An 18,485-nucleotide genomic window follows, 5' to 3' on the forward strand; every position below is an offset into this window, starting at 1 on the left:
AATCTATCGCATTGCCTAGGCCACACAATTCATCATTTATTTTAAATGACATGGAAAGGTGGAAACATAATGACAATTATATTAGGGCAGAAAGGTAAAGTATAAAATTTCACTCCTAAAGTTGGGATTTGCTTATTTTAAAGTACTGTACATACTACAAGCAGCACAAGCTCTATCACCTTTGAAACAACGGATCATAATTAGCATGTCGTATAATCAGTTTCAATTCGTACAACCTGAACTCCAGGATAACTAAGTACTCCGTACTTATATGTTCTTATACTCTCAGTACTAATACAATAGGTAAACAAAATTGATTTAAAAGTATATAGCTTAGACAAAATACATAGAACTATATTTGATCTACTGTAAGTGTGATTAATCTATTCATCACCAAATTAGACTCCAATTATAATCTACAAAAATGTGTCTACTTTGAACTCGAAACTGTACCAGTCCATGGCTACATCGAACCACATATATCAGACTGGATTTCCTTAAAACGACCCTGAAGTTTAGCTGGCAATGCAGGATCCCGCCATTCCAAACCATCCCACCAGCTAGTCTCAGCTTTGATCTCCTTTATGGTGGCCTCAACAGAAGATTTTAGATCAAGATTCTTCATTCTAGGACAATTGTAGATACTGATATACTCTAAGCAGGGTATACCGCCACCATTCCAAATGCTTACCAGTTTGGGAAGATAATGAAGTTTCAGTACCTTTAACCTAAGCTCTGCAGAAACAGGAGGGTCAACCTCCATTTGGTCTTTTCCAACATCTTCAATGGAATTGACATCGGTAACAGTAAGCTCACAAAAATCACTGTCACCAATATTGTCATCTACAGAACTCTGATCCTGGTTGCTAATGACATTTTTCAAAGACTGACAGTCCTCAACAATCAGCTCCTCCAAGTTGGACAGAACAGCCACCATGGAACGACACAGAATAAATTCCAGTTTTGGGCAAGAATGCACTGATAGTCGCCTAAGCCTTGAGAGACTTCCAGCTCGAATGGGACCCGCCCAAATCCAGGTCAGGTTCCAGGAATAGTGGATGCTCAAGAGCTCTAAAAACGGAAAGAAATTGCCTGTCCGTTTTGTGCTGCTTATTATTGCTTTTAGTTTTGGGCAATCCCTCACAACACAGATCTTTAGATCATTGATAGTAGCCCGTCCGAATTGTGTCAAGGACTGAGCAGTGAGGTGATGATCTACATAAAATGCTGTAGCTTGAGAAAGCACTTTACCAACTGCATCAGGCATACCTTCACCATTAACAAACCTCAAGCACCGATCATGCTGACAATACTCATGTTCAAGGTCATCAGAAACATGAGAGACAACACGCTTGACATCATGGCCCACAACAAACTTGAAATGGGTCAAAGTTTGGTGTAACCAAGCTGGACTCGCATCAATGAAATACTCAAGATTTTTTAGTTCAGGAAAGTGGAAAGATAGGGAGCATAATTTTAAGTTGCTCACTTCAGTTGTTACATCTGATGCAACCTTAGTCCATCGTGGATCTCCAGGATATACATTAATGCTGAGCTCCTTTAGCTGAACAAGGCTGGAAATTATTCCCTTTGAGATCAACTGTGGTGGCAGCATGGCACATTCATCCTCATCCATGGATCCATAAAAGCAGACTTGCAAGTGAACTAAACAAAGCAACTCACATATTTGATCAGGCAGCTGGCATATTTCTGTACCATGAACATCAAGAACCAAGAGGTGTTTCAGAGCCCCAATTGTAGGAGGGAGAAAAAACAAACGTTGACAGTTCCGGAGAATCAATACCTGTAAGCATTCAAGTTTTGTGAGGGACTGTGGTAAAGATTTTATTCTGGTTTTGGACAGGTTTAGAATTTGGAGAGAAGACATGTTATCGAAGAAAGATGAAGGTATGACTCTTAAACAGCTATTTCTTTGGAGGAATAATGCTAATAATTTTGAGCAGGCTGGCCTTTTTGGTAGACTTGAAAGTGTATTATCCATCAAAAAGACCATTTTTGCTTCTTCCCATTCTTCCTCTGATGGTGGTTCACTGAGATCATCACCTGCTTTCAATATGGAAAGGTGACCTTCTGGTTGCTCAAATGTGGGATTGCTTATGTGAGACAAAAGAGTTTTCTGTGACAGTATAGACCTAAAATAACGAATCAAAAACATTTGTAACCCTTTTGCATCAGAGAGAATTACTAATGCCAAATCACGTAAAAAACCATGCATCTCAACCATCAAACCATCATCAGTGCACTGCAATAAAGAGACGTCAATGAGATATTTAATAATATCATGTCCTCTTCTATGTGCATCTGACATACTCCCAGAAACAATGCCTTCATCCACCAAGTACCCTACAAGAGAAGAAATACTAACTGCTTTTCTTTCTGTGAATAAAGCATGATAGAGAAAGGAACTTCTAATATCATGTTCTTTGAGCCTATCATATCCAATTTTAAGTACCTGAAGGCAATTAGTCAATAATATATTCTTTACTGTACTCTTCCATGCATATATACTGCTATCCATTCTCAAGGCACTGCCAGCAACTTTTATTGCCAAAGGCAAACCAGAACACTCGTCAACAATTGCACGACCATAAGGCTCAATATCTTCAGAATCCATGACATTACCCACATGAAAACGGAACAATTGTAGTGATTCTTTCCTAGATAAAACCTGAGCTTCAATGGTTCTATCCACTTCCATTGCTTCACAGATATGGATTGATCTGGTTGTCAATATTATCATATAGTCATTATCTAGATTGCCGATAGGAATTCCCACCATTGGCAGATCAATGTACTCCCATACATCATCTAGAAACAAAATGAACTTCCTTGCTAAAAGAATCTGCAGAAGGATCATAGCTACTTCATCATCAGACTTTATATTTGGCACATTCAAAGATAGCTGCTGAATTAATGAATTCTGTATCTGTCTTCGGGAAGAGCATCTTGGTATAGTTACCCAAAGAACCAAGTCAAATGATCTCTTTACATCATACCGTGAAAGAAAGGCTTTCATCAATGTGGTTTTCCCTATACCACCAGCTCCATATATTCCAATCTTCTTCACTTCTACATCCTGAAAAGCAGATAATAATCTCTGCAGACTGCGATCAGTTGATCTACTATACTTCGCTGTTGGCCAAGAATTGAAGCCCAAATTTACAACATTTCTCAAGCGACAATGAGTCAAACTGGTTTCGATTTCTCCCTCTTTCGTTGTTTTGTCATTTGCACTAAACGTCGAGTCGACATTGTGAATCGTTGGTATGATGGATTCATCTTGTCTTATTTGACTAGTAACATCAGCATTATGAATCGTTGATATGATGGATTCATCTAGTCTTATTTGACTAGTTACATCAGCATTATGATTTTGAGAACATTTTGCATAGGTTTCCCTCTCGCTGTCAGGAGTATTGGTGCCTTTTGAACCAAAAAATGGAATTCCTGTGATAGTAAATGACTCTGTTCCTGTCAATACAGTTGGAGCTTCCAGTGCCCTACAATCATCCACGCCAAAGGATATCTTGAAAGATTGTGAGTCTGAGGCCCCACTGGTGCTTCCTGCTACAAAAGCTAAAAATGAGTATATCAATATGCATAATTTAACCTGTATTTACAAAAATAACATAGCACCATAAGTCCACAATCATGATATAAAATTGATAGTTAGTATGCTAGTTTACATTATTTGTTGAACAGGAAATTAAATTTGCAAAATACTCCGTGACAGAACAACAAACTTTTAAAATCATGGATCATGTTGATTACAATAAAGTACTCCGTAGAAGAAAAGATATGCTGATTTCTCCGTGCACTTGTCATTTGGAAGGTAGAATAAGTATATTAAAGCTTAAAGGTAGCCTAGCTAGAGAAGGAATAAATTAAGTACAAGAATATGAATGAGTGCATTAGATGTCAAGAGTATTGTTAAGATGTCCAGTACTTTAGGAGTTTAGGATGGTGACATTGACAGCATCTGGAAAAGGAAAAAAAAAACTTTCCCCTATCTTCATTGTCAACTGAATAACTAAAGGCTTCAAAGCAAGTGAAATCTTTTAGGCTCGCGCATTTTGAATAAAGTATGTACAACAAATCAATAAATTACTAATGGCCCGTTTGGTATCCGGTTATAAATGGTGGCAATGGGAATGAATTTTAGGTGTAAACTAGGTACGAATTTTACATTGTAATCCCCATAAAAATGCAATTTCATCCTTAAGCATGTGTCTTCTTTATATTTTTTCATTACCATCCATTACCACTAGAGAGGAGGTATTAGGTGGGAATGGAAATTGATAAAGAGAAATGGACAATTTGGGGTGAGCTAGCATTGCCATGGGATTGAACCACGATTTTCCTTACAAATTCACATACAAGCTCATTCCCATTACTATCATTTATAGCCACCTAGCAAGTGGGCCGTAAAAGCTTCACAGACGAACAAAAGGTGCTGTCACGCTGTCACACACATCAAAACTTAGTTCAACTACAGAATTTTGTTCAAAAACAATCACACACATTGACACTTAATTCAAGAACAATCTTAGTTATGTGTTTGTTTGGACCATAATAACTTGTAGAGTGACAACATTGCAAACATGAGCAAAAGAATTCTTTATGTCATAGAAGACGGTTTTAAACACCAAATGTGCACATCCTCATCCTTAATTAGCGTAAACTTCCTTATGTATGCTTAATGAGTGGGGAGAAAAACTTCTTGATACCTGTCTTTTCTCCACCCAGTGCCCATTCTCTGTCCCTTTCCATCCAAGGCTCAAGGTATACATATATAAACCATAGAGCATAAAACATGATTTAGTTCTGTTTTAATCTGACAGTTTCTAGATGTCATTGGTTGATCAGACAAGATAATGGGCAATTCCAATGAAGAGTCAGGCATTAAGATGGGACCTAGTTGCTGGAAATTAGTTGTTGAGAATTGAAAGAAGTTGAGGTACAAAATCTGAAACAGAGATTGTTATAGCATTTTTTTTTGAAATACTTTAAACAGATCAAACAAAGTGACCACTGATGTGAATTTACAAAGTAAACATAAAAGTGAAATCTTACGTATAATCCTCGCTCCATTAGAGCAAGTATGAAGACCCTTATAGGAGATTTGGTAAGCATCGCCTTCATCAATCCTCTGCACCTTTTTCACAGCTGCACAACCTTCTTCCTTATATGTACATCTGAAATAGCTCCTGTTGAATAAATTATACCATTAATCATATGCAAACTTGTGCAAGTTGGTACTATAGAACAACACACAGCCAACGTATTCATTGATGCCAACACAAATGACTAGGGGTAACAGCAGACAAACGAAGCATGATCAGAACAAAATTTAGGGCATGCTTGAATTGGAGGTAACAACAGACAAATTATGGTAGAAAAAGGTGGATGGGGGTGGTGCCATGGGAATATGGGATGATCTAATGGTGGTGCAAAGAGGAGGGGAGTATAGGGAAATTACCCTCATTTTGGTGTAAAGTTGAGGGAGAAGTAGGAAGTTCTTGTCTTCATTTCGGATGGAATAACTTGATTAGTACCCATCATCCACATAGGGTAACTTTCACCCTCAAAGTGCAGGTAATTATAACACCATTTCTCCCTCTTTTTCACATCACCGGCTTCTCTTCCCTTTTACCATCACCTTTTCTTGCCTTCATGCTCCTTCACTTTTTTATTTTCCTCTTATTACCCCCTTCCCCTCTTCCCGTGAATGAGTAAGACTTAAGAAAAGGTTTTCTTCATTTTACCATCACATTTCTTATTACCCCTAACTACTAGAAATTGTTTACTTATTACAATCTAACAAGTATTATATATTGAGGAAAATTTAACAAGAGCCAACATGATGACATTTGGTTTACTTATTACAATCAAAATTCAGTCCAGGAACAGAAAGAGAAGAAGTTTTTCATACTTTCTCTATTCTTAAAGGTTGTAGGGGAAAAACTTTGGAATTTAGGAGATTCATGTGTTTGGAAAGAGAATAAACGAAATGAAATAGTTAGTCCACGATAAAAGGAGAGATAAAGAGAAATAAATGGCCAAAAATATGATAATGTCGAAGCAGATGGCCAAAAATATGGTAATGTCAAAGCGGATAGTATTTAAAACATAATGAAATGAAATTTTTGCAACAATTGAGGGAGAAAGCAATGCATATTATAGCACAATAGTACACATGGAGTTATGATAACTATTATATGGGAGTAATCAATGTCATTACATGATACGGAACAAAATTGAACCTTTTGATCACTTAATAAAACCAATAGGATAAATTTACTAATACATGAGAGATGTGCAATCAAATAGCAAAAGGTATTACACGAAACTTTAGGAAGTATAAAGAAGACAGTACATCTTATCAAAAATCACTTCTTTTTTTAATATACAAGTTTAACCAGGATTCATACCGTGGATACTTTGATCCTAATATCTCTTTTTGCCCGTATTTTCTCCAAGAATATCCATCATCTGTAAGTTCTTGAACAACAACCCTAAGAGCCAAAAGATGTCAAAGTTTAAACACATATTTTCTGCAAGGTATAACTCAACACATTATTTTTTATTTGTAACCCTTTTTTCTCCTCCGACTTTCTCACGAAAAACAAAATAATAAACATAATTAAATTATGGCAAATTTTTTTCGGTACATAGTTTTTTGTGAGCTTGCTCGAAAAGTGTCACCTTCTTAACAGATAAAATAGCCAATATAGCATATAGAAGATATTACATATTCCATAATTCCAAGTCAACTTTTTTTTTTTTTTTTTTTTAAATGAAGGTCATATTGATTTAAGTTTTTCTCAACTACAAGAAAATAATCGCAATTATGAATGTATTTTTACAGGGGATATATTCCAAGGGAAAATAAACACTATGTTATGTACAAAAGTTAACATGTTACTCTACAGGGATACTGAAATGGAAATCTATGACTCTATGAGTAATCGACTTATCTACGATTAAGTTGAACCTTTATATAAGTCAATAGCATGGATAGATCCCGAACAGATTTAATTATGATTCAACCCTATTAAGATTGGATACATTATAGTAAGAATTGAATGTGTCTAAATTCATAACAAAAATTGACTCTTTATTGACACATGAACCCTAATGAAAACAAAAAATTGCTCTCATGATAATTTATTTACGAAAAGTCTTTGTATTGCATGATTAAATTCGACCAACTTAAAATTCATAGTTCATAACAAATAGCAGTACTCACTCCAAACCTTCCCAACATACAGTTGTTTCCATCTACGATAAACACTAAACACTTGGCAATATTAAAACCCGTTTGTTCGCAAATACAGGTTAATTGTAACTTACATAACAAACAACGAAACAAGTCAACCAACAACAACAACAACAACAACTAACAAGAAAATTAACAAAAAATAATAAATTGAAAATGGTAGCAAAAAATAATCAATTGAAAATGGAATAGAATCTTACTCAGTTGATTGTATATTGCTTCTCTTACGTTTAATTGGGAAATGTGAGTCTTGCTTCCATACTTGCTCATACGATTTCCTGCATAAACAAAACCAAAAATCAAATAAATGCTTAAGTATATAATCAGTAATTAACAACAAAATTACAAAAAATATTGTAGATTAATTATTGAAAAAGCACATTTAGAAATACAAATTGGTTGTAAATTAGAACCTAATTCCAGAAACATCTTTCTCCTTGCTACTGATCTTCATCTACTCCATAAAAAGTTAAGGATCTAAAAAAGGAAAGCTTCGTAAGGTTAGAGAACGGGCCAGAAGCGGGCTGCAATGAGCCCGGTTGTGAAGATGATGTGGGCCCGTTGGGGAAGTAGGTGGTCAAGGAGAAGGTGTGAAGTGGTAATGGCCAAAAGAGGGAAGAAATTAAAATAGAGAGCAAAACATAAGTTGACTTAATAGCTCGGCACACGGTTTTCGGGAGCTACTCCCCTCTCTTTAATCATTATGATTGACACGCTTTGACTTTTATTATAAACTGTAATTATCACAATATATGAAGTACTTAATTAGTATATATTTCTTTCATTTTACATGTTTAGAAAACCAAAGAAGTATCACGAAGTAGGAAAGATTATAAAATTGGATAATTTGATAACATAGATCATAGTAGCAATAAAGATGGTCAAAGTGATGATAAAAGTCAAAGCGTGTCAATTATAATGCAACAAATTCTATAACCTTCGTTCTTCATTCTTGTTTATAGTTTCTAATTGTTTAACCATGAAAGTTGGATTGAAATGACTATTCGAGACTCGTCAAATTTGAATCCCCTCCAAAAAATTGCAAAACCTTCCTCATACTTATAAAGATGGTGTCTCGCGTGTCTTAGGCTTAGTTACTCCTGACTCACTGCACGAATGTGCCTTCTTGTTGTATATCGTATCAAAATTTTAAAAGTGTTACTACAATATAAGCCACGTTTCTACAAAGTTGAAATTACTACAAAGTATATTTTAGTGTGCTTTTCCAAAAGAAACATGTCTAGGCCTAACACGTACAAAAGTATGTCTTACCATACCGAACTTGTGCGATACAATGTCCTAATTTTTCAGTGCTAGGTCATGACAAGCGTGAGCCAATCTGACCCATGATCGTCTTGCTTTAAAATATTGCAAATTTTTCTTTGTATTTTTTCGAAGACGCTATATAGTGTCCCCTTAGTCTCCAAAAAGTCCTTGTTACATTATCGGCCAACACATACAAATACTAAATGAATTAATTATATAAATGACATTAAACTAGAAAAATGATTTTTCTTTTAAAAGTAAAACTAAAGGAAATCAATTAATTATTTAGACGCGAATTTTTTTTCACCGTGTTTCTATGTGGCTAATTTACATACACTAAAACACTTATTGGGTAACCCTAATCGAGTAACTTACCCTAACCTACCGAGTAACCTTAATCAAGCTATGACTGATCGAGTAACCTTTGACCAAATAACTCCTTACCGAGTAACCACTAACCAAGTAATTCCGGTCATACCGTGTGACTAGCCACTAAGTTGCATATAAAATTTTGTGTTTTTTTCTTAATTATTATTTTTTTTAATTTTTTAAAAAACAAATAATTTAGGCAAATATTTAACTCAAAACATAAAATTACATTTTTTTTTAATTCCTTTTTTTAAATACAGTATAGTTCTAATTTTTGAGCCAAGTTCGAGTCAAGGAATAATTTTTAACCATGGCGGTCGATGGAAGCAGTGGCGGATCTAGGAATTTTCGTCCGGTGAGTCAAAATTGATAATAAAACATGTAATAAATTTTTTTTACCAAACAATCAAATAATAATACTAAAAATACAACCAAATATTCAAAAAGTATAAAATACAACCAAGTGTTCAAATAAATTTATTTTTGGGTAGACTAGTGAGTGATATGACTCACCAGGACAACATCCAAATCCGCCCGTGGGTGTGTATTAGCCCGTAAGCTATGAACCAAAATTTATTAAATAAGCCGTGAAATTTAAATGAAAACTATGAACTTACATTTATTAATATATAATCCATGAAAATTAAAAAGAAAAAAAAAACACATGGTGAAGACACTTCACGTTGAAAAGCCTGAACTTCCAATGACTAGTCCTTTCCAAATGTGAAAGCTTTCTAAATATAAATTTTAAGCTTTTCCTCCCATACTTGAAGCATTATCCTGCTTCCCTCCCTTATAACCAACCAAACCCTTATTATCTTTTCCAAAGCTGGCCGTGTATCCCCATCAAGGCCATCAACCTTCCTATTCCAACGCTTCTATAATTCCCCATCAAGGTTATGACACTAGACCTCACCTACATCCGGGGCTCAATGGCAGCCATCCTTTTGAGTCCTCCAAGACTCAACTTGCCCCCAAAACATCTACTTCCATTTCCGTCAGTTTCGTAACCCGGTCTAACGCCGATAGGGTTCTTCTCTTTACAGAAGCACGAGAGGAAAGCTTTCATGACTGTCTTCCTCTTTTTCTTTCATTGTGACTACTGGCATCTTGGACCGTCCGAAAGGGTGATGGTTTTTTTTTTAAAAATAAATTGATTTTTTTTTTGCCTCACTGGTGAGTCATATGACTCACCATGACATTAACTAGGTCCGCCAATGGATGGAAGGCGACTAAAATCTTGCTGTTGAGCTTGTAGTTGACTTCTTCGAGGAGAGAGAGAGAGAGCTTCTGGATCTCAATTTTTTGCTTCACTTTACTGGTATTCTTGCTTCTCCCATTTTTTTTTTCCTGATTAAATTTCAATTTCTTAATTATCTGGAATTAGTTCTTGTATTATAGTGAAAAAATAGTACTTTTGCTCATATTTTTGATGCATAAAAAGCATAAGAAGTAATAATGTGCTCATTGTAAACGGGATTTAATCCGAGGTCTTAGATAATGTCCAAGACTTCACCAAATGAGCTAGTTAGTTTGGATTTTTCAATATAGTATTGCCATGAAAGTTTTGATATTCTTGCAGTTGTATATTAATTTGAGTTATTGTGTAGATATTATTTTGTTATTTGGAATTAATTGGTTTAAAATAATGGTTTGTGTAATCTTTCAATGTTTAGTTGTTAAATTTAAGGAGAAGTTTGATTCATAGAGCTCAAATGTTAGCTTGATGGACTCATATTGCAATGATGCTTTTCTTGTTATGATTGGTTTATGCAACCTAGTGCACGATTGACTCGTGTTATTATCTCGATTTCGATAGTTTGAGGGATGAAATTTGATTTTTGTGTCTGTTTTTCCTGTGTTTGGTAATGATTATTATAGAAATGGAGATCTTATGGAAATGTTGGTTCTTGATATAATTTCTTGGGTGTTTCTTTTCCCCTTTTTAGCCTAAAGGATTACTCTTGAATTCTGTTTGGTCACACAACGCTATTTTTATAATTGACTCACTAGATGTCATAAGTTCATAACTTCCTGCGTAGTAGCTCAATACGAAAATCTAGTGGGAGCTCAATGGTAGAGCTTCGACCTCCCTAGTCCCTACTAGGAGGTTGGACTTTGGAGGTTCAATCCTCACCACCTCTAAACTCATGGTTGGGTGATATGTTGGTTTAATTGTGGGTACTTTCCGGATCCCTTTCTTTGCCTCAGCCTGTTAGGGGCTGGTGTCAGGTGTCCTCTAGGGACAAGAAAATACAGTAGCTTAATAAAGCTCTCTTGTGAATAATATGGCACTCATGCACCTCTTAATTGTTACAGTGGCACTGGCACAAGATGGATGAAGCAGTTTCAGATAGATATCGCTCTTTCAAGGAGAAATATGACCTTGCTGTTAGTGTGGATGACATCTTCCAAGATCTTCAGCAACAAGCAAAAAAACTCTTTACCAAGGAGGTAGATATAAGTAAATTGATTAGTAGTCACTTAGCTACGAGGGACAAGCATGAATATGGTGCTTGGCTGGATGATGTCAAAAAAATAAAGCGGGATTTTGAGGATATAAAAGAAAGATACATGATTTCGTGCGAATATGGCCAAAGACTTGCTAATTTACCTAGTATTGTGAAGCTTTGTGAAGAGATGAAAATAGTAACTAAGGCAATTGTTGCTCTTAAAGACAGGATGAAACCTGAAACCACCTTGCCGATGAGTAACAGTCCCTCTGAAAAGAAGTCTGTGAATGAATTGGATGACATGGATACATTTCATGATGTTGTAGAAAAGTTGTTGGGTTACTTGAGTGATGACAGTATAAAGAGTATTGGGATTTGGGGTATGTCTGGAGTTGGCAAAACAACAATAATGGAAAACCTGAAATACAAGGTTGAAAAGAACGGCATGTTTGACATTGTAATATGGGTGACAGTCTCCAAAGAAGGGAGTGTTCGTAAAATACAACAGACAATTGCAGACAGATTGAAATTGAATGTTGAGAGCATCTGCAGTGATTATCATCTACCTTTAATACTACGTAATGCTCTGGAAAAAAAGAAGTATCTTGTACTTTTAGATGAAGTATTTACAGAAGTTGATTTACGTGCTGTGGGAATTCTTCGTAGTCATGAGCATGGAAAAATTGTCTTGGCTACTAGATACAGATCCTTATGTGATTTGATGGATGTAGATGAAGATATCAAAGTGGAGAGGATGAGCAGAACAGACGCTTGGAAACTCTTCCGAAAGATTGCTGGTGAAGCAGTAGAGCATCCAACTATCAGGCCAATAGCTGAACGAGTACTGAAAGAGTGTGGAGAGCTGCCACAGCTGATTAAAGTTGTGGCAAGGATGCTCAAAAACAAATTTAGTGAAGATTTATGGCTGAAAATATTGTCAAAGTTGCAATCACCATCAGATCATCAGCTGCAGCCCATGGAAGAAATGTTGAATGTTTTCCGACTAGTGTATGATGGATTAGGTGACAATCTGAAGCGTTGCTTACTATATGGAGCATCATTCCCTGAAGACCATGAGATTTGCCAACATTATTTAATAGAGTGCTGGAAAGCCGAAGGTTTGATTGCTAAGACGCACATGTTTTCAAAGGCACGCCATGAAGGAAGAATTTTACTGGAAACTCTCATAGAGAAACACCTTTTTGACAGGTGTAAGAAGGAGTTTGTGAAAATGCCTCTCATGTTCCGAAAAATGGCACTCAAGTTAGTTGATACAGATACTAACTGGTCATTGCTGGTAAGGCCTGATGAAAAGCTAGGGTATCCTCCAGTTGAACAATGGAGATGTGCCCGAGTAATTTCTCTGATCCGCTGTAACCTACAGTGCTTACCTGAAAAGCCTGAATGCTATACACTCTCTACATTGTTCCTCCAGCAAAATCAAATGCTAACCAGTATTCCACCATCATTCTTCCACTTCATGCCTTGCCTCAAAGTTTTGGACTTGTGTGGTACAGGGATCACTTCATTGCCAAATTCTATTACCGATTTAACCAACTTAAGGGGGCTGTATCTTAATAATTGTCAACAATTGGCAGCATTACCCAAAGAAGTTGGTGAACTCAAAAATCTCGAAGTACTTGAGATATGTCAAACTGGTCTTTGTAGTTTGCCTTCTGATATTGGAGAATTGACCCAACTTCAGTGCTTGAAAGTCTCCTTTATGAGTTCTATGAATCAAGAAAATCCTGATATGGACTTGATCCCTTCTGGTATGGTAAAGAAGCTTTGCTTATTGCAGGAATTAGCAATTGATGTTGATCCTCTCGATACAAGGTGGAATCAAATAGCAATTACGATTGCTAAAGAGGTAGCAACCCTGTCGATGCTGAATAATCTTTCTTTCCGCTTTCCTAGCTTGAAATGCTTGGAAGCTTTTATTGCAAACAGTAGTTCCTGGAACAGCAGCCAATTTCCTCTTACAGATGAGAAATTTAGATCCTTCCGACTAACAGTTGGTGTCCATGTGGTGAATCAACTACATCAGTTGGACATCTCAAAATGCCTGGCTAAACGGCATCTCAAATATTTTGACGGCAAAGACATTTCTCATGCAATCAAGGATGTTCTTAAACGAGTTTGTGCATTTGAGATGGTTGGTCATGAGAGTGTCAAAAATTTGTCAGATTTTGGAGTTGAAAACATGGAGTGCCTGGAAATTTGCATCATTGAAGAGTGTGATAAAATTGGAAAAATTGTGGGTGTCGATGCACCTATGGTTGTTTTGTATCCCTGGCTGAAAGAGCTTCATCTATCGAAACTTCAGAAATTTGAGACTCTCTGGGAGGGATCAGTCTTGCCAGGAAGCTTTGCAAAGTTAAATACTCTTACACTGTATGACTGTGCATATGTGAAAAGGCTGCTCTCCATTGAAATGACCAAGCATCTCCGAGACCTGCAATACTTGAGAATTGAGAGATGCTCTCAGCTTACTGAAATAATTGCAGCTGAGCATCCAGAGCTTGCCTTGTCTCTGATGGTGGACTCATCTGGCACGCTTCCTTCCCTGAAAAAGCTGGAACTCATTGGTTTACCAAGTCTTGTCAGCATCTATGGTGATAATTCATTTGAGTGGCTTTCTCTTCAAAGAATCGAAATCATTGCATGCGAAAGGTTGACTGTATTACCTTTCAGTGGTACAAATGCATTGCAATTACAATCCATTCACTGCGGTGAAGCTTGGTGGGAAGCACTGGCAATGCAGCATGAAGTGAAAGCTCGGCTACATGAACATTGCTGTTTCATCTGATGATATCATGGAAACTTTCTGCAGCCTTCTTTCATCTATGCAAATTGAAATTTCTTTCATAAGCCCTTGTTTATCTAAACTGCTATGCTAACTTCAGCTATCACATCCTAATAATATGCTCGTTGTGCTGACTTGACGACTATGAGAACCCTCAATCATGAGTATATGTTTCTGCTTTCTGAGTGCTCACTGTGAACTGCTGTCTAATGCCCGCTACATATGGAGAAAACCTACCTCACATCCATCTACACCTCATTTGAATCCACCAGCATTTCATATAGCTCTCTGTCGTGTTGCCGCTGCCAGCCTCACTTTGTTTCTCAGCCTCAGGGGACATCCTTTGGAAGCCATGATCATGGCTGCTTAGTTTTTCTCCTACATGCTTTCTGTTCTATTGCTCCATCACCACCATCATCATTCATCTTCTTCCCCATTCTCCGCAGTCATATTTATCAAGCCTGTTGTCATGCTCAATATGTATGTGGCATCAGCAGACAAATTAGAAGCACTCCATAGCAGCTCTTTGGACAAGAAGATTATAAAGTGTGAATATTTAAAGACACTTCGAAGTGAACAGAAGATTTCAGTCCAAGGTATCGTCTTCTTTTTGGTATAATTCCTTCCAGTTTCTGTAAATTTGGCACTTATATATTGCATTCCTTGCAGATATCCTTGTTTTCCCCATACATTAAGATCCTGTCACCTCGCCATATCTACTGTTAACATCAAATGAGGACCATCCAAAAGAAAACTGTTCACATCAAATGAAACACGAAGGAAAGAAAGGGCATACTGTGCTGATTCTTAACTAAAGGCATGTTTGGTCCAAGGCTGGTTAAATTAAGTGCTGTTCTTCAGGTAGCTTGCTTCTTACTATTTACGAACTGTATTTACTTGGTCTATTGGATTCTTTACTGATGATTCAGATAAAATCTGAATGATGTTCAATTTGCTGGAAAGAAAGAAAAAAAAAAATAGAGTTTCTGGCAGACATTATTAATACTTTCCCCTCACCTTCCACGCACTCCTAAAGACCAGCAAATCATATTCTTGTAGGAAGAAATAAGATTATTGTGATTTTCCAAAGAATTATAATGGCATACTTCTATTTGTCAACGGATGCATCAGTGTGATTTAACATGTAGAGGAATTCTAGGACTCTAACTGTTAGAGTCATAAGACTCTATAAGGGGCATAATCGTCCATTCACTTTTACCTTACTTGAAAAAAATAATGTCATAACACATGTTGGTATTTCATTATACTTTAGATAGTATCACCGTGATACATTGATACCAACCACCTTATTCAATGATACCAACGAACATAAAATTGTTTTGTTGGTATCGATATAATTTGTTGTTGGTATCATGTGAAATACCAACGTGTGCTGTAAGAGTCCAAGAATTCCTCTAACATGTAACATAGTTTAGTCAACTTTAATTGATAAACTAGTTTTATGTCCGGATGATTCCCAAGTTAATTGAGCTAGTTTAATAAAGTGAATTGCTACTTAAGACAATAGAATTACTCAAGGTATGGTATCAAATGACCTCCATGCCACCTTTAATTTTAACAAAGACATAATCATCCAACCACCACTAACCAACACCATCTTGACCACCAGCTTCACCATCGTGACCATGACTCTCCACTACGTTGACCACCCATTCCACGAAGGCTGACTATTAGAATTGTACTTTCCTGCCACCTGAAAAAGCTGACGATAGATGCACTTAGTGGAGACGACGAACCTTCAATAACGTCTCAGACATAGGTCTAATTCGAACTTTTTTGTACATAGTGTGGCGTGGTTGGTTGCATGTAATAGGCGACCACCACCATGATACGATTGCCTGTAATACGCAACCACACCATGGTGTAGTTGCATATTAAAAGCAATCGTACCATGGTAGTGGCCGCCTATTACAAGTGGTTTTTTTTTTAAAAATAAAATAAAATATGACTAATTAATTAATTTTGTATATTTGCTCAAATAAAAAAATCGTCTTATGTTTTTAAAAAATTAATTTTGTGTATAATAATTCATTTAATCAACAAAATAACAAACTATGTTAAATTAATTTTGTGTGCCAATTAATAAATTTAATTTAATTAATAAATAATTTTTGAATTGACATGTAGCTATAATTTTTATTTGAATGTCATTTTTCGTATATTTATGAATATTTTTAGTTTAAAATTTGTGTATTAAATTAAAATAATATTAAATTATATTTTTTAAAAAAAACTTTGAAATTATAAGTTTTCCATTGATGATTTTGGCCGATGGCGATGGGGTAAATTATTATCCACTTTTTCAGACTGAACAATTATTTCCGATATACAAAGATTTGTCGAAATGGCAAAAGACATTGCAATAATACTCAAGTTTCAGATTGTACATATATGTCTACGACCACAATGGATGGTTGTATTTGCGTTGTAATGGCGGTGCTAAAGGAAAAATAGAGATATTATTGTTGCGCAACGACCAAACACAAATAAACTCAATATTGTGGGTGCAAGTTTAATTTTTTATCAAGGGATTCAAATAAAGTGTCCGATGATGATGGATGGCAGCCAAGGCAGGTTGCCTTTGGTTCCAATGAATTTGTTAAACACAATTATGAGCTAATTGTCTATGAAGAAGACAATCAACAAATGAGCAAGCTAATTAGTTCGGGTGCAAAACAACTTGTTCGTGACAGATGTAATAACTTCAAAATTAAATCGCAATATATACATGCATGGGAATAACACTGATTTATTTAATGTTTATGATATATTAAATATTTAAATGTTAATATAGGTGTTTCCCATGAAGTGATGCAATTGATACTCCCTCCGTCCCCGATTGATAGTCACTTATGCCATTTTTGGGCACTCAAAATGTTAGTCACATTTGCTTTTTTCAAGTACCATTAATATTATTTTTTGGGTTTTTCTATACAGTGCCCCTAAGGTATTGACTTTTCGAAGCTGTACCCACCCATTTTCATAATTCCACGCTGTACCCCAGGGTACCTTTAGTATCTACGATGTAACCCCAGTTAAATTGCCGTTAACTATTGCCGTTAGTTTATATGTTAAAACTCAGCTCTCACGACCCACCACCCACCGACACACCCCAAGCTAAGCCACCTACAAGCCGAACCCCACCAGCGATCCCTACCATCACCCATCACAGCCCCACCACCACAGGCCCACCACCACCTAGTGCACCTCCAAAGAAAGTGTAAGAAAGCAATGGAGGAATTTAATTGGAATTAAATTTCGACAAATTGGTTTAGGGCTTTTGTTTCATTGGATTCAAATTGCAAAATTAAGTTTTTAATTTTTATTTTCGTTTTAAAATCAAAGAATTTGGTTCAAAACAATATAAACCCTAATTTTCCCCCAATTTGATTTTAATTGTTAAAACATCAATTTCGGTTCAATTAGATTGAGATTAAATTCACAAAACTTGTTTTAATTGATTGTTCCAATGAAAATATGCACGAATATGGTTTAATTGGTCGAAAATTTGGGCATGAAGAACGAAAATCTGGGCATGAAGCTAAAAACGACGATGGAGATTAGGGTCGAGGAGTTGAGAGAGAAGGGAGAAGAGGGTGACGCACGCGGTGGTGGGTCGAGGAGAGAGGAGCGTAGCTTTTGGGGGTGCGGCTGGAGGTGTAGTGGTGGGTAGTTGTGAGGGAGGAGAGAGAGGTGTTTGGGTTTTTTTTTTTTAATTTATTTATTTTGAAGTTAACAGAAAGTTAACTTCAGTAAACGGAGGGATTAGCTAGGGTAGGGTTAAATCGTAGACACTAAAGGTACCTTGGGGGTACAACGTGGAATTTTAAAAATGGGTGGATATAACTTGGAAAAGTCAATACCTCAGGGGCACTATAGAAAAACTCTTTTTTTTTTTACCAAAATTCTCTAACTCCCGTTATTTTCTTCAAAAGTGACACAACAAATAAATTATTGTGAATTATTTTTACTCCGTACTATATTTTTTAGACTAATTCGTATTCGGGGATCAGTTCTGGACTTCTGGGTGATTAACACGAGTCCTCCCTACCAAGTGTAGTCCCATTCACCACTACACCAACAACCAATTGATACTCCGTACTATATACTTGTGCAGATAAATAAGACATGCATGATTTGTTTGCAACTAAGATAATAATTACAAATAGTCATGCAGCAATTAAAAAATAATAATAATAATAATAATAATACTAATAATTTACAACGATTAAACATTTTCTTTTCACGCAGTCACACTTAATATCAAATC

General features: G+C 36.1%; 2 protein-coding genes across 4 annotated transcripts; one reads left to right on the forward strand and one right to left on the reverse strand.

Annotated features, from left to right (window-relative positions):
* Positions 1–180: 180 nt before the first annotated feature.
* LOC110714731 (probable disease resistance protein At4g27220) lies at positions 181–7,960 on the reverse strand. Of its 3 annotated transcripts, none has more exons than XM_021893271.1 (5): positions 7,714–7,960; positions 7,501–7,578; positions 6,453–6,536; positions 5,095–5,228; positions 181–3,585 (listed from the first exon to the last, which is right to left on the reverse strand). In XM_021893271.1, exons 1-5 carry the CDS (start codon positions 7,752–7,754, stop codon positions 464–466), a joined length of 3,459 nt encoding a protein of 1,152 aa, XP_021748963.1. In that variant the 5' UTR covers positions 7,755–7,960; the 3' UTR covers positions 181–463. The 3 variants fall into 3 exon arrangements, with proteins under 3 accessions (XP_021748963.1, XP_021748962.1, XP_021748961.1); XM_021893270.1 differs by having other exon boundaries at positions 181–3,588; XM_021893269.1 differs by having other exon boundaries at positions 181–3,597.
* A 1,252-nt stretch (positions 7,961–9,212) lies between these two features.
* On the forward strand, positions 9,213–15,286 carry LOC110714757 (disease resistance protein At4g27190-like). Its single transcript, XM_021893303.1, has 3 exons — positions 9,213–10,256; positions 11,255–14,790; positions 14,864–15,286. Exon 2 carries the CDS (start codon positions 11,270–11,272, stop codon positions 14,195–14,197), a length of 2,928 nt encoding a protein of 975 aa, XP_021748995.1. The 5' UTR covers positions 9,213–10,256; positions 11,255–11,269; the 3' UTR covers positions 14,198–14,790; positions 14,864–15,286.
* The last annotated feature ends 3,199 nt before the right edge of the window (positions 15,287–18,485 follow it).

The sequence above is a fragment of the Chenopodium quinoa genome, unplaced genomic scaffold (assembly GCF_001683475.1).
Source record: "Chenopodium quinoa cultivar QQ74 unplaced genomic scaffold, ASM168347v1, whole genome shotgun sequence".
NCBI lineage: Eukaryota > Viridiplantae > Streptophyta > Magnoliopsida > Caryophyllales > Amaranthaceae > Chenopodium > Chenopodium quinoa.